The 14449-nt window shown below is 40.8% G+C and overlaps 1 protein-coding gene across 4 annotated transcripts in view; it reads right to left on the bottom strand.

The window, feature by feature from the left end:
• Nucleotides 1–14449, bottom strand: part of TPP2 (tripeptidyl peptidase 2) — an 80680-nt gene that overhangs the window by 35196 nt on the left and 31035 nt on the right. For all 4 annotated transcript variants that reach the window (XM_007066240.4, XM_037896462.2, XM_037896468.2 and 1 more), the window contains exons 14-19: nucleotides 11512–11669; nucleotides 9800–9876; nucleotides 9006–9112; nucleotides 3834–3988; nucleotides 2749–2865; nucleotides 1089–1189 (exon numbers count right to left, since the gene is read on the bottom strand). In XM_007066240.4, the coding sequence (XP_007066302.2) occupies nucleotides 1089–1189; nucleotides 2749–2865; nucleotides 3834–3988; nucleotides 9006–9112; nucleotides 9800–9876; nucleotides 11512–11669 (715 nt within the window). The remainder of the gene's footprint in view (nucleotides 1–1088; nucleotides 1190–2748; nucleotides 2866–3833; nucleotides 3989–9005; nucleotides 9113–9799; nucleotides 9877–11511; nucleotides 11670–14449) is intronic.

Here is a 14449-nt window from a genome sequence, read left to right as displayed (position 1 = left end):
ACCTCTTCAGCTTTCAGTTCTAATCTTCTTGCTCAACTAGTCCGAGTCCCTGACCCCTTCAGGATCCTAGTAACAGTTTCTGTTCCTCCTCCCGCCAGCCCCAGTCTCACCCTGTCCCTATCTACTCCTCCCCCCCCCGCCCCCATTCGGTTCTAGTCCCTTTTGCATTTAAGTCAGGTGGCTTCCTCTTCATCCTCATTGGGACTCGAACAAGGAGCCCAGAAGGGGAGACTAGGACTGACTGGATATGGCAAATGCGATTAGGATGAGAAGTCTTTCTGGACACCAGCAGGCAGGGTCACTGAACAGAGGAGAGCCAGTATCCCTGCTCAGTTCCAGACTCCCACCCTACTCTGGCCTAAAGCAACCTGGAGCTACCATTATAAAGAAAGTCCTAGCAAGTCCCTCTAACCCTGGAATGGAACATGCTCAGTCGCTGTGTGACACACAGACAGTCTGGTCAGCACTAGAAACTCTGAGGTGCTGGAATATGCTCAGTGAGAATGGAATCTTTAGACATTTTAGCTACTAAACCCTATGAAGGCTGAGCATGTGCAAATACATTTTTTCAAAGGCTTGTAACTTTGCCATATTTGGGTAGATTTTTACAGGAATGGTAAAGACTATCTCCAGCCAAAATTCAAGTTCTTGCTCCAAAGCACGAAGGCACTACGGCTTCTCAAACAAAAAGTTGCCAGAGTGTTTAAAACAAAAACATTGCAGAACATGTTTTTTCCACCTTGCCTTGTTCTCTGAAACAGCTGCACTGTTCAGACTGATTTCTTTTTAAGTCAGCCTGAAGCAGAAAACTGCACGGAAAATTTCAGCCCAAATGGTTAAGGTTTGGCAAAGTTATAAGAAACTGAAAAAGGATCTTAAGAAAAGTGGTGGGTAGGCAATGTTAATAAAAGGAGTTCTATTCGCCTATTACAGTTACCTGAAAATAACCACAGAGTCCCATTCCAAATATTAATATTCATTTTACTGTTAATTCATGTTTATTTTCAGAATTACTATTTTAATTATATGCTAAGTAACTTTGAAAGATCAGACAATTTTCACCACAGCCCCCAAAACAGCAACTGTACCTGAGCGTCTGGATCCAGCTTTTCAGATTTATGCAAGGAGCAATATCTTCATATTTCAGTGTGGACTGAACATCAAAACGGACAATGCCTTCTGAAGCATGCTTTAAAAAAAGTGTTTAACGGTTAACTTGGTTCCCAGCTTTATTTATAAATACATACAAAAAATTTCTAACCCATTACTGGCCTTTCTTCAGAATAGAATCATAGAAGTGTAGGAGTAGAAGGGACCTCGACAGGACTTCTAGTCCAGTCCCCAACACTCAAGGTAGGACTGAGTATTATCCATACTATTCATGACAGGTGTTTATCTAAGCTGCTCTTAAAAACTCAGAATGACGGAGATTCCACAACTTCCTTAGGCAATTTATTCCGGTGCTTAACTATCCTGATAGTTAGGAAGTTTGTCCTAATGTCCAACCTAAACCTTCCTTGCTGTAGTTTAAGCCCATTGCTACTTTAGGTATTTAAGTTTGAAAAACCTGTGTCCTAGACCATTATTTCCTGTAAATACTTGGAAGTTTAGTGGATGAACAAAGCAAAAAAGATCAGATCATAAGTATGTTTCTCAGAAATAGGATACAGAAATAGGATACAGAGGGACCTAGACAAATTGGAGGATTGGGCCAAAAGAAATCTGATGAGGTTCAATAAGGATAAGTGCAGGGTTCTGCACTTAGGACGGAAGAACCCAATGCACAGCTACAGACTAGGGACCGAATGGCTAGGCAGCAGTTCTGCGGAAAAGGACCTAGGGGTTACAGTGGACGAGAAGCTGGATATGAGTCAGCAGTGTGCCCTTGTTGCCAAGAAGGCCAATGGCATTTTGGGATGTATAAGTAGGGGCATAGCGAGCAGATCGAGGGACGTGATCGTTCCCCTCTATTCGACATTGGTGAGGCCTCATCTGGAGTACTGGGTCCAGTTTTGGGTCCCACACTACAAGAAGGATGTGGATAAATTGGAGAGAGTCCAGCAAAGGGCAACAAAAATGATTAGGGGTCTGGAACACATGACTTATGAGGAGAGGCTGAGGGAACTGGGATTGTTTAGTCTGCAGAAGAGAAGAATGAGGGGGGATTTGATAGCTGCTTTCAACTACCTGAGAGGTGGTTCCAGAGAGGATGGTTCTAGACCATTCTCAGTGGTAGAAGAGGACAGGACAAGGAGTAATGGTCTCAAGTTGCAGTGGGGGAGGTTTAGGTTGGATATTAGGAAAAACTTTTTCACTAGGAGGGTGGTGACACACTGGAATGGGTTACCTAGGGAGGTGGTGGAATCTCCTTCCTTAGATATTTTTAAGGTCAGGCTTGACAAAGCCCTGGCTGGGATGATTTGATTGGGGATTGGTCCTGCTTTGAGCAGGGGGTTGGACTAGATGACCTCCTGAGGTCCCTTCCAACCCTGATATTCTATGATTCTATGAAATGTTTTAAATTTTCTATATACTCTTTGTAATCCAAGCTTTTTTGTACTAATCGTGCTCAATACATTTCTGTGGGTTCCTGTTCCTATTACTGTGCATTTAAGAGTTATTAATCACTGACCTATATCTCAGCTACATGTATAGTCTGAGTTTTCTTCAAGTTGCAACTAACGATCTTTTCATCACCAAAGAATTTCTTGAACTGATCAACAGAAACTAAAATATGAAAAAACTCACTATGTTTAACTGAGTAGCAGCACAAACTATGCCATGGAAGGAAATTGTGTAATCAATGCTGACATCACTAAGACTGGCCCACCAACGAGCAATACAAAATTCAATAGTTTTTCCACCCTGGATAATAGAAAAGACAAAAGTTAGACATATTCACATCCTCACCTTCCATTCTCATTCCCCACCCACCCTAAAAATAAATTCATAAGAACAAAGGAATTTGCATGCAGTTCAAAAGTACTCCAATTATACCAGTAATCCAAGTTTACACAGAATTGACCAGGAAACTAGGATTGCCCTGCAAATGCAAGACAATTCCAATAAATCATGTCTGATATCCTAGCAATGACCAAAAATGAACACAACAATCCAGAGACACGTGCAGCATTTTTCTATATAAGCAGGTTTGAAACAAACATACATTCAAATAACACTTCTTCCTTCTTTCCCAGTTTGCAGGAAAAACAGCTTGATTAGTTTACAGAAGAGGGAGAGATTGTTGCCTATCCGTATGTAAAATTCACTGAGGGAAAGCCAAGATGAAGAAATGAATATTTAGTTTTGAAAGCAGTGAGGTCCACGGACTTCACTCTCTCTTGCAAGAGTACCATAATTTAGGTACAGTTCTATGGCATTTTCAAAGAGGCTCAGGACTGAATGGACACAGAGCATGAACTCCGATACGACTTCCAGGTCATGGCTGAGGCATGTTAATGTGGTAACATGAGAAATCTTGCATTATCACTACCTTTACTGCGTCTGTTCTTCAAACAAACAGATTTTGGATTACCAATCTGTCTTCTTTAATAAGCATTAAGTTAATCCAGCAACTGAAGACACCAAATTCACTTATGTTCAGTTTTAACACCAAAATGATAAAATATGGATAATAAAGACGACTCGCAAAAGAGTGGAAATATAGTGCATTAACTTTAAACTAATTCAACATCATAATTCCAATTGAATCCAGGCCCTGCTATATTGTGCTTCTTTAACTTCTCTGCATAACACCTCAACAAAACCAATTTTCTTTCATGCTGTACTGTTAATTTTTGTACACATTGATATTTAAATTCAAATTAACTTACTAAGACAGGAAACGCTTCAGTCACTGATCCTTTTTCTGGTAAGGATGAGAATTTATAGAACTCATGGCTTCTATATGCTTTTTGTTTCATTAGTTGAACTGCATGAAGAACAAACTTGGCAGCCACATCAGTTGAGCAGGAACATACTGTAACTTCTAGATTAAAGAAAAAACGTTCAAAACAGAGTTTAATTTCAGTAGCCAAAATAGCTAATAAGAATGGAAAATGTTTAGAGAAAAATATTTTACCCTGACAAGAAAAAGAGACTCCAACGTATTTGTAATTTGTAAAAAAAAAAAGTTATTATTCAGCACACAAGTGCCTATGGGTACGTCTACACTGGGATAAAAGACGCGCAGCATGGTCAGCCCAGGTCAGCAGACTCAGGCTCGCGTTGGGAGGCTAAAAATTGCTGTGTAGACCTTCAGGCTGGGGTTCCAGACTGGGCCATGGGACCCCACGAGGTGGGAGGGTCCCCCAGAGCCTGATCTCCAGACCAAGCCTGAATATTTACACAGCAATTTTACAGTCTCGCAGCCTGAGTCAGCTTCCCAGTTCAGCTGCGGGTGTTTAACTGCTGTACTGACATACCCGAAATCCATGATTAAAGTAATGTCAAATAATACGTATACAAACAAGAGTTTCTCAAGGTGGAAAACCAGTAAAGCAAAAGACTTTGTACAGAAAATAAGTGATACTTGATAGACCAGTGAAAATTGTTGACTAACCAGTATAGGTTTTTTGATCGTTATTTTTTAAACACAAACACCCTGATATTGGATTCCAACCTGCTCCCGCTGAAGATAATGAGAGTTTTACCATTAACATCAGGTGCCACCGTGGCAAAGGATTCAGTTAAGTTCTCATCCTCTGTGTGGATCACAGCACTTGAAGGGGAGAGACACTTTGCCAGAAGGTTTCAAAGACATTTGCTGAAAGAGGCATAGCGACACTCAGGAATCTTGGGTTCCATTTGAAACTCTGGATGGGAATGTGCTCTAGCAGGCACAGACTTGTGTGTGAATTTTCCCCAAGCTTTACTCCTTCTTCTCCTTCCCCTCTAACCTGTCCCGATCCCAAGTTGTGGGTCTTCCCCAATCCCTTCCCAGGACAATTCTGCATTTCACTCCTCCTCCACAAACTGCCTGGTCCCAGCAGGGGAAGCTCTGAGACACAAGCTCCTTGTTGTCACTTCTGCTGCCCAGACCCAGCGTGGCCAGAGCAGACGGAAACTGCAATTGGAGTAAGCCCTGCTGAGCCCTGCCCTGGAACATGTACAAGATAAACAGAATCTTTGGGAAATTTAGCTGCAAAATCTCTAATGAACATGTGAGAAGTGCAATTTTTCAGAGGCACATAACTTGGCCAAATTTTCACAGGGATAGAAAAGGCACATCCGCTACCAAATTTCAAGCTTCCACTCCAAAGCATGGGGTGCTAGTGCTTCTCAAAGAACATCTTTTCTATTCTTTTCTTCTTCTAACATGGGCAACAATATGTTTTTCTCTAGCCTCATTCTCAAAAATGGCCGAACCATTTTGGTTGAAGTTTTCCAAAAAAAATGCAGCCTGGGGAAATTTCAGCCCAAGTGATTGAAGTTTTGCAAAGTGATAAGTAAGGCTCAGTGTTTGTCATGGAGGTCATGGATGCTGTGACTTTCCATGACCTCCGTGAATTCTGCAGCAGCCCCGTGCAGCTGGCTCAAGTGCACCGGCTGCTGCTGGGGCAGTCTTGCCTCACTGTGGCAGCAGGAGTTTGGATGAGGAGGGATTGGGGGGGGAGGATCAGGGCTTGGGGTTGGGATGAAGGACAGAGCTTACCTGGAGGGGGGCTCCCCTAGCACCACATGCTGTCTTTGCTGGCAGCCAGGCACCGCCCCCACAGCTCCCACTGGATGCGGTTCCCAGCCAATGAGAGCTACAGAACTGGGGCTTGAGGCAGAGCGGAGGCAGCACTTGGAGCTAGGGTTGCCGCTCCCCAGCACCCACGCCGTCCCCCCCAGGCTGTACCCCCCTCCCCAGCACCCACGCCGTGCCCCCCAAGTCCATCCCCTCCCAGTTTTAGTCAGGGGTATTTTTAGTAAAAGTCACGGACAAGTCACAGGCCACGAATTTTTGTCTACTGCCTGCAACCTGTCCATGACTTCTCTGTTTTCAGTTGCTTATAACTAAGGCTAAGTTTTAGTCAGGTATTTTTAGGAGGTTTATAATGGGAAGTGTGGGGCAAGCTTAACAGGTGGTGCTACCAGCCTGCTTGCTAATACCTGCTAGAGAGGACTTTTGATACAGACTTTTTGACCTAAAGTGGCCACTTCAGGTTTGTATTTAAAAAACCACACACACACACAGGCCATATGCTCTTGATTTGCCCCAAGCTACAGAACTACTAATCTGATGTTGTAATAGAATTATTCTAAAACACTATTCTGTTTATTTTTTTTATATATTATATATATGTATGTATGTAAAGACTGCATAAATGGCTTAGCTAAAACAAAATTAAGATAATAGAAAGCAATCAGTCATTATAAAAAGATATCTATTTAAGAAATAACTGTAAGAAAATTAAGATTGAAAATTTTTCTCAATGGCGTTTACGTACTAATCATACAACTTCCAAAGAATATTTATTCTATCTCAAAAAACCCTTGGTGTTGAAGTCTAGAAACAAACAATGAAGAGATGTGTCACAGCCATTTTATTCATGTGTCATATTCCCCTGTATGCTGCCTATCCCCTTACTCAAATTATTTTGTAGCTGGTTAGAAACGGGGCAAGAAATTCACAAAAGAAAGTTAGTTTTCAATGGCATTTTTTTCATCATATGAAACGATATGGAATGTTTTGCATGCTGATGGTCTAACTGATCCATTTTATTCACATCAAAACAAATGTATGTTTGTTTAAAATATCCACTAATCTTAAGGCACATCGCCACATCAAGGTCAACAGAACAAAAAAAAATCCAATTTCCTATATCTAGACACTTTATAATACCATAAACATCAAAAGCCTCAATTTTTTTTTTATTTTCAAGTACCGCACAGCCAAATTTTTAGAATGCCATAACAATAGTAACACTGAAAGACGAGGTTTAAAGATGAATCTACCTCTCTGTTTTAACTATTTAGCAACTACACACCACTCAACATTAACCTAATTACTCCTGGATATTACATCAATACACACACCCACAAGTTATCTTGTTGGCTTTCCCAGACCATACCAAACTCAAACAATCCAATCTGTAATACTGGTCAAGAGTAAAAATTGAATACAAAACCAAATATGAATTCTATAACCTTGTACCATCCAAGAACTCTACAATCAAAACTGTCCCCACACACATTAAATTACACTTTCACATGGAATAAGCCAGTATCTACTTCTTGTTCACATTAGATTAATACATTCACAACTCCATCCAACACACATTAATGTTTTGCACTTTATTAGAGAATATTAAACAGCCATGTTAAGTTCTAAATACATTTGTATTGTTTTCTAAAAAGAAATGCTTGTAAGAATCTCCATAATACGTTTTAAAGAAACAAAGAAGTGCTGAATGCTCCTCTTGCTCTTGCTATATATGGGTGGGACACATTGTACCTCAAAATAGAACCCTGTAACCGCCACATTCACCATTTGTACATGGTTATGACATTTGTACAAAGAATGCCTTGTAAGGTATGAGACTTCGTATTTACTGAAACTCATTGTTCTATCAAAATATGTATATCATCACTGTACATGGAGTTATGAAATTTTGCTATATGGTCATTATTGAACATGTTGCGAGTCTGGGAGATGCCCACAGCTAGCTCTCAACTGGCAACAAAGGAGGTGAGCCACATCCCCACGGTGTTAAGTGACCATCAATTGATCAACAGGAGTACTGTAAACAAGAGATTTACATAATGGGGATTGCTTAACTCTGACTCAGCAAGGTCTCAGGACATGTGATGTTTGACTCCATGGTGGAGCCAGTTTTCTTCCATGCACAAGAACTGGGAGTATAAAGTAAGGGACAATGGAATCATGAGTCCACCTCTCTTCCCCCACCTATTCTGAAGGCAATGAGAATGTTTGGAAGAAAAAAGACTTTGAACTGAGGCGATTGGTACCAGGCTGAGCAGGGAAGTCAGCCTGTGTATTAAGAACTGTGAACTGCTTATAACTCCTAGTGGGGTAAGAAAAACTGCCTAATTCGAATTGTGCTTAGTCTGACAAAGTTGAGGATTTAGACTGCAATTTTACCTTTTATTTCTTATGTAACCAATACTGACCTTTATGCTCAACATTTATAATCACTTAAAATCTTTCTGTAGTTAATAAACTTATTTTAATATTTAATCTTAACCTGTGAGTTTGTCATAAGTGCTTGGGGGATCTGCTCAGATTACGAAGCCTGGGACATGTCCATTATCCTTTGATGAAGTGGCAAACTAATTAATGAGCCTGCATTGATAAAGAAGGCCTTGAGTTATGTAAGATGGTACATATCTGGGGTACAAGGCTGGGGGAGAGGGGGGATTTGCTGCTATTTCCCTGCGTATAATTCATAAGTGGCTCTGAGAGCCTGCATGCAACTTTGGGTGTGCCTTCACATGCTAATGGCTGTGTCAGAGTGAAGCCTGAAGGGGCTGCTAGCCACTAGTAGAGCAGTGAGAGAGGTACCCTGACCCAGAGAGAAAAAGGGGACGCTGCGGTCCCACAGTCCAAGTTGTACCCAGGGGGGTCTGTCACAATAGGCAATCAGCATATAACTCTGCAATTAGCATTCTAAAGTGGAATACTGGCATGTCCCCTTTAACATCATGTTCCTACATGTTTTTAAGCCAGACAAAAGAGGGTCAATTGTAGTATTACACACACAAATTTCCCTCAGTGATGCAAATATACACAATTATTATTTAGTAATTTTTTCTTGTAGTGCCACAAACCCAATCAGAATTAGAGTCCCATTGTGCTAGACACTATATTTAAAAAAAAAAAAAAAAAAAGACACTCTCCCCCAAAAGAGCTTAAAATAAAAAAAAATAAAGCATTTCACAAATAATTCATTGATCTAATCCTGAAGTCTTACTCATAACACTTCCATTGAAATCACTGGGAGTACTGCCTGTTTAAAAGACATAATTTTTTGTTAAATTTGTATTTTTATTTTCCTTACCAGCCCATGTAGCTCCTTGAGGAACCTCAATGAAGTGTCTTCGGATTTGACCAGGCTTAAAATGCACATCAGTATATGAAAGGTCATAGTGTGAAGATTCATCTATTCTGTGAATATAATTTTAAAGTTTAATAACTTTAAAACTGAATAATCTTTTTCGAAATCTTAAAAATGCAGCTAGTGGGGTTAAAATCCCCATGGCTCATATACAGATGAGACCATGTCACTTTGGATCATGATGCCCCTTGCTTGCACAAGTGCTTATTTCAAAGGGAACCTGTGTTCCATAACAGAATGAGCTTCACTGTTATTGCATGCAAAGTACATCTTTATGTCCAGAGTCTCTTCAGAGCCCATCAGCACTGGTCATAGTAATTCATGACAACTAGTTTTTGTCGGACATGAGCTCATCGCATTTCCAACAGGAGCTAGACACACCATGTTAACAGACAACATTGGCTTTAGGATTTTGGTGCCTCCTGGTGTTCCACCAATACACTATAAATCAGCTTGTGACTCTTCACTACCCAGTCTTCATGCAGCACCATTGAGTGAGGACAATGGCATTACATTTACATTAACTCAGCTTCTCTCTCTCTATTGCCCCCTCTGTATTCAGGATGGGGCAATTTGCACTATTCCTTGTGGCAGAGGACTTATATTAGCTTGGATATTGAGGCAACTGAAACCAGAACTGACTGAAAGACCCAAGAAAGCAGCTAGGACAATATATCATAGTCAGATTATGTAGCCATGCACGGGAGTAAAAAAGAAAAAAGTAAATGTTCACTGACCTTGCTGGTATAATAAGAGTTATTGGAACTCTGAACAAAGGGCCTGCATTAGGCGTTGCTATATCATAACCACACACCTGACGAATTAATCAAAATAAAAGTAGTTACACAGCAACATATCCTAAAGCAATTTAAAATGATGTAATATGACCAGAGTGAGCTTCTATAGATTGGCTGTGGAGTATTTTGCATCTGTATCATTATTGCTCAATGAACTTAAAGGGGCTACAGGCTGAAGAGGCTTTAATCACTGCCACACCAGAAAAACATTTAAGTACCACCAGTTTAAGAATTAATAGTTTTTTTTTTTAAAATTCAACTTTTAAAAATATTTTTAAGTAGTACATTCAGAATCCCGTAGTTTTTCATTGGTTTCTGCACTGCACAATCACTTATGACAAGTTTAGTTACTTGGTTAGGTAAGGACTAATTTCAGCTCAGACCTCTTCCTACACCGCTGTCTTGTGTCCCCTCTCAATTCCCCCCCCGCCGCCACCCCCTTACACTTCCATTATTGCTCTCCACACCTTGATGGATTGTGTGCACAAAAAACCAAACATTGCTTAAGTCCCAGCCTTAAATATCAGCATGGCTGAAACCATACTACCTCCAGACCCTTTGACAAATTTCTTCACTGCTACTGCAGCGCAATCAGAGACCTTAGTTTTTTATAATTGTTCTAAAAAATCTGAAGCGCTTTTTTTCTAACAAGGAAAGTTATTTTTGTTGTTCCACTAACATTTGAAAATTCCAGCTGCAATGCAATGGAAACGTTTTAGTGCCATTCTAAGTTTTGGACTCTTTGGGGGGATAGTCAACTATTTTAAAAAGGATCAATGGGGCAAAAATGAGGGAGAGAACAGAAAAGGCAAGAGAATAGCAGAACATCTGATCTGAAAGCAGCCTCTCCATTTAATTCAGTAAGACACACTTTAACTCCACTATCCTTCTCCACATACAGGGAAGTATTAGCCACACAGGGCATGTCTACACTGGAATAAAAAAACCTGGGGCATGGCCACGGTTGGCCCAGGTCAGCTGATTCGGGCTCTAGCTGCGGGTCTAAATATTGCTGTGCAGACATTTGTGCTGGGCATACTGTGGGACCCCGCCTGCCCCTGGAACATCTACACAGCAAGTTCACAGCCCTGCAGCCTGAGCCCATGAGCCTCAGTCAGCTGACCCAGACCAGCTTCAGGTGTTTAACTGCTGTGTAGATATACCCACAGAGGTTCAGATATTTCAAAAAGAGATAAAAATGCTTAATTTTATTTTAAAAATCTAATAAAAACATTAAGTTATAAATATTTAGAGTTAAGACACACTGAACAGCTATGGTAAGTCTCTTGTAGCAATAAATTACAAGAGCTAACTGGAAAAATTATCTGAAATGTTAAAAAAAAAATCTATACTACTAGTCTGCAAAAAATGTAATTGCTTTTTGTCAATATTACAAAATTTTGCAGAAATAGGAGGCAAGGTGAAGAACATGGTTTACTTTTTTCTTACACGAAACCACAAGTTTTTCCTGTTTTAAATAAACTAATTGTGCAACAGCATTTGCTACCCAGTACAGGAGAAAGTAAAATAAATTAAAAGCTTTGGATGCTATAATCTACTAGAAAAATGATTTTTCTAAAAGTTAAATGAAAATGACCACGGCAAAGGGAGACAGCAAATACTTTTGTTTATAAATATAAGTACTTTCATACCTCTGTGTAGTGTAGTCCTTCTCTCAGACCACGTGGGTCCACACGTACATTAATATGCCTACATTGGTTCATGAGCTCTAAATGACTGGGACACTGAACCCATGCTGCATTTGAAGTTAAAGCTAAATGAAGTTGGAGAGAGATTCTTTCGGTGTTTTCTGAAACAAGATGCAATTTTTAAACTTTTAATACAATAATCCAAACAAATGTTTAGGCGCCACAGTAACAAAAAAAATATTTCCACCAATGTGTGCATGTCTCACTATTAACAGGGGGAACCCACGCCTTGAAACCTTTAAAGAAGCTGCTTTTATTGTTAAAAAAGTGCCACTGAAAATTACCTTTCAGAAACAAAAAAGATGTTTTACTTGATAATGGGATGCACTCCCTTAGACAAAAATGGTTACCATTTCTCTTGGATAGGCAGCACCATCACCATGAGTGAATTCTGGTGCTCTCAGCTGGAAACCCTTCTTCCTACCAACGCTCAATGAAATTCTCAGAACCATTTCAGTAAAACGCAATTTTTTTTTTTTTTTTTTTAAAAGGACTCCACCTGTGATCATCTGAGGTTATGTCTATTCTTGGAGCTGAGGCTGTGATACCCAGCTCTCACTGAGCTAGCATGCGAACAGTAATAGTGTAGCCACAGTAGCAACGGCAGCACAGGCTAGTCGCCCCAATCACATACCCATGGGGTCCAGGCAGGTTTGCACTTGGCTCAGCTAACCCATGCCACTACTGCCCAGGCTACTTCACTATTTTTAGCACGCTACCTCAATGAGAGCTAGTGCAAATATGTCTACTCAAGCTGGGAATGACACCCCTAGCTCCCAGGGCAGACATAGCCTAAATACAGAAATAGTCTTCCTTCCCCATTCACCTTTTTCAGGTCCTCCACTGCAGTATAAAAATCAATGCATTCACCATGCTGTGACATCAGCTCTAATGTAACTAAGGCTAAGATTTTGTCATGCATATTTTTAGTAAAAGTCACAGACAGGTCACAAGCAATAAGGAAAAATTCATGGAAGTCCATGACCTATTCATGACTTTTACTAAAATATGTAAAATGGGGAGCTCCCGGGGCACCCCCTTCCACCCGCTGTGGCTGGGAGCTCAGAGTCCCCAGCCACCACGGGCGGTGTGGGGATCCTGCAGCTCCCAGGCGCTGCGGCTCAAGTCAAGGAGGTCTCTGGAAGTCACAGATTCCGTGACAAAAATCACAGCCCTAAACATAACTGTATCAGAACTAAAAGATCAAGGTAACAGAACTATTCGATATTTAAGAATTGTATTATATCCAAATTTGTATGAAATAACTTTTGAAAAGGCATTGATACTCAAACTTCTGAAAGGAATACTTCCCAATGACAGGTTTCAAACAGGACCTTCAGAGATTAACAGAACAATGTGAGAAGAAGAATGCTTACTTATAATCACTACTAGATGCAACATGTTGAGCATTTATCTTAGAAATCTGCCAAATGAAAAACATTGGCCTTTATTTTGTTAATCTGTGGTTTATACCTATATCTTGGAAACAGTCCTCTATGACACTGAGAAGGATAAAATAAGAAAGTCCCAATGGAAAACAATCTCGCCGTGGCTCAGCAAGCCAGTCCTCTTTTGGATGCAGTTATCTATGCTCCAGAATCTAGAGGCTTGTCTATTATAGAAAAGTTACATGAGGTTTAACTAAATTAATGTTAAAGCTTGTATTGGTGAATTACCGAATTAAACTAAACCAATTTAAGCAAGGGTTAAACTGGTTTTCATAGATTTAAGAACCACTGTAATCATCTAGTCCCACCTCCTGCAGACCTTAGGACTTCCATGAATTAATTTCAGTTTGAAGTAGAAAAACATCTAAACCTGATTAAAAGTGGTCAGTGATGGACTTGACCCAACCTTTGTTAAGTTGTTCCAATGATTAATTAGCCTCGCTGTCAAAAAAATTTTTTTTGGCCTTATTTCCAGATGAATTTCAACTTTCAGCCACTGGATCTTATCTCTTTATTTACTAGATTGAAGAGCACCCTATTATGAGATTTCTGTTCCTCATCTAGGTACTTATAAATTGATCAAGTCATCCCTTAACCTTCTCCTTGAAAAACTGATTGAGTACTCCTTGATCTCTCCCTATACAGGCATGCTTTCCAATCCTTTAGTCCAGCAGCTCTTAAACTGTGGGTCAGTACCCCAAAGTGGGTCACGACCCTGTTTTAACTGGGGTCACCAGGGCTGGCGTTAGCCTTGCTGGGGCCCAGGGCTGAAGCCAAAGCCCGAGCCCCACTGCCTGGGGCGAAAGCCCGAGCCCCATTGCCCAGGGTCAAAGCCGAAGTCCGAGCCCCACCTCCCAGGGCCTAAGCCGAAGCCCGAGGGCTTCAGACCTTGGTGGCAAGGCTCAGGGTTACAGGCCTCCCGTGTGGGGCTGAAGCCCTTGGGCTTCAGCTTTGGCTTCCCCCCACCCAGGGCGGTGGGGCTCGGGCTTTGACCTGCCCTCCTGAGGTGGTGTAGTAACTTTTGTTGTCAGAAGGGGGTCGCAGTGCAATGAAGTTTGAGAATCTCTGCTAATCATTCTCCTGGCTTTTCTCTGAACCCTCTCCAATTTTTCAGCATCCTTCTTGAAGTGTATACACGACAGCACGGGACACAGTGTTCCAGCAGCAGTGACACCACTGCCAAATAGCAAGGTAAATATCACTTCCTTACTCCCAGTCATTATTCCCATTTATAGATCCAAGGGTTGCCTTAGCTCTTTTCATCAAAGCATCGCACTGTGAGCTCCTACTCAGCTTATTATCTACTGTGAAAACCAAGCCTTTTTCAGTCACTGCTTCACAGGACAGAGTCCCTCACCCTGTAAATATAGTCTATATTCTTTGCTCCTAAATATATAACCTTACATTTGTCCATATTAAAATGTATATCGACT

Source organism: Chelonia mydas, chromosome 1, assembly GCF_015237465.2.
Source record: "Chelonia mydas isolate rCheMyd1 chromosome 1, rCheMyd1.pri.v2, whole genome shotgun sequence".
Lineage (NCBI taxonomy): Eukaryota > Metazoa > Chordata > Testudines > Cheloniidae > Chelonia > Chelonia mydas.
This window is presented reverse-complemented; position numbering and strand designations above follow the sequence as displayed.